Source organism: Haliaeetus leucocephalus, unplaced genomic scaffold (genome assembly GCF_000737465.1).
Source record: "Haliaeetus leucocephalus isolate CR32 unplaced genomic scaffold, Haliaeetus_leucocephalus-4.0 Scaffold517, whole genome shotgun sequence".
In the NCBI taxonomy this organism is placed as follows: domain Eukaryota; kingdom Metazoa; phylum Chordata; class Aves; order Accipitriformes; family Accipitridae; genus Haliaeetus; species Haliaeetus leucocephalus.
The window spans coordinates 4,266,801-4,267,048 of NW_010972953.1; the positions used below are offsets into that span (position 1 = coordinate 4,266,801).

Consider the following 248-nt stretch of genomic DNA (forward strand, 5'->3'; position numbering starts at 1 on the left):
CGCACTACGGCGCATCCTCCCGGCGTGGGTCCGCCATGTCACCGCGCAATGGCCGCCGTACCGGGGCTCACCGGGCGCACTCGTTGGCCCGGCAGTTGAAGACGAAGCGGCGCCGACGAGACCTGGATGAGATTCACGGGGACCTACGGCCCGAGAACGCTGCTCGGTTGCTGCGGCAGGAACCCGACCCCGACCTGCCCGGCTGCGCCCAGTTCTACTGCCTGCACTGCGCGTGTGTGGGCCGGGGT

At 70.6% G+C, this 248-nt stretch overlaps 1 protein-coding gene across 1 annotated transcript in view; it reads left to right on the forward strand.

Annotated features, from left to right (window-relative positions):
- The window catches only part of ZNF593 (zinc finger protein 593), a 1,032-nt gene continuing 784 nt past the window's right edge, over positions 1-248 (forward strand). The window contains exon 1 of the mRNA XM_010576133.1: positions 1-232. Within this exon, the coding sequence (XP_010574435.1) occupies positions 36-232 (197 nt within the window). The 5' untranslated portion in view covers positions 1-35. The remainder of the gene's footprint in view (positions 233-248) is intronic.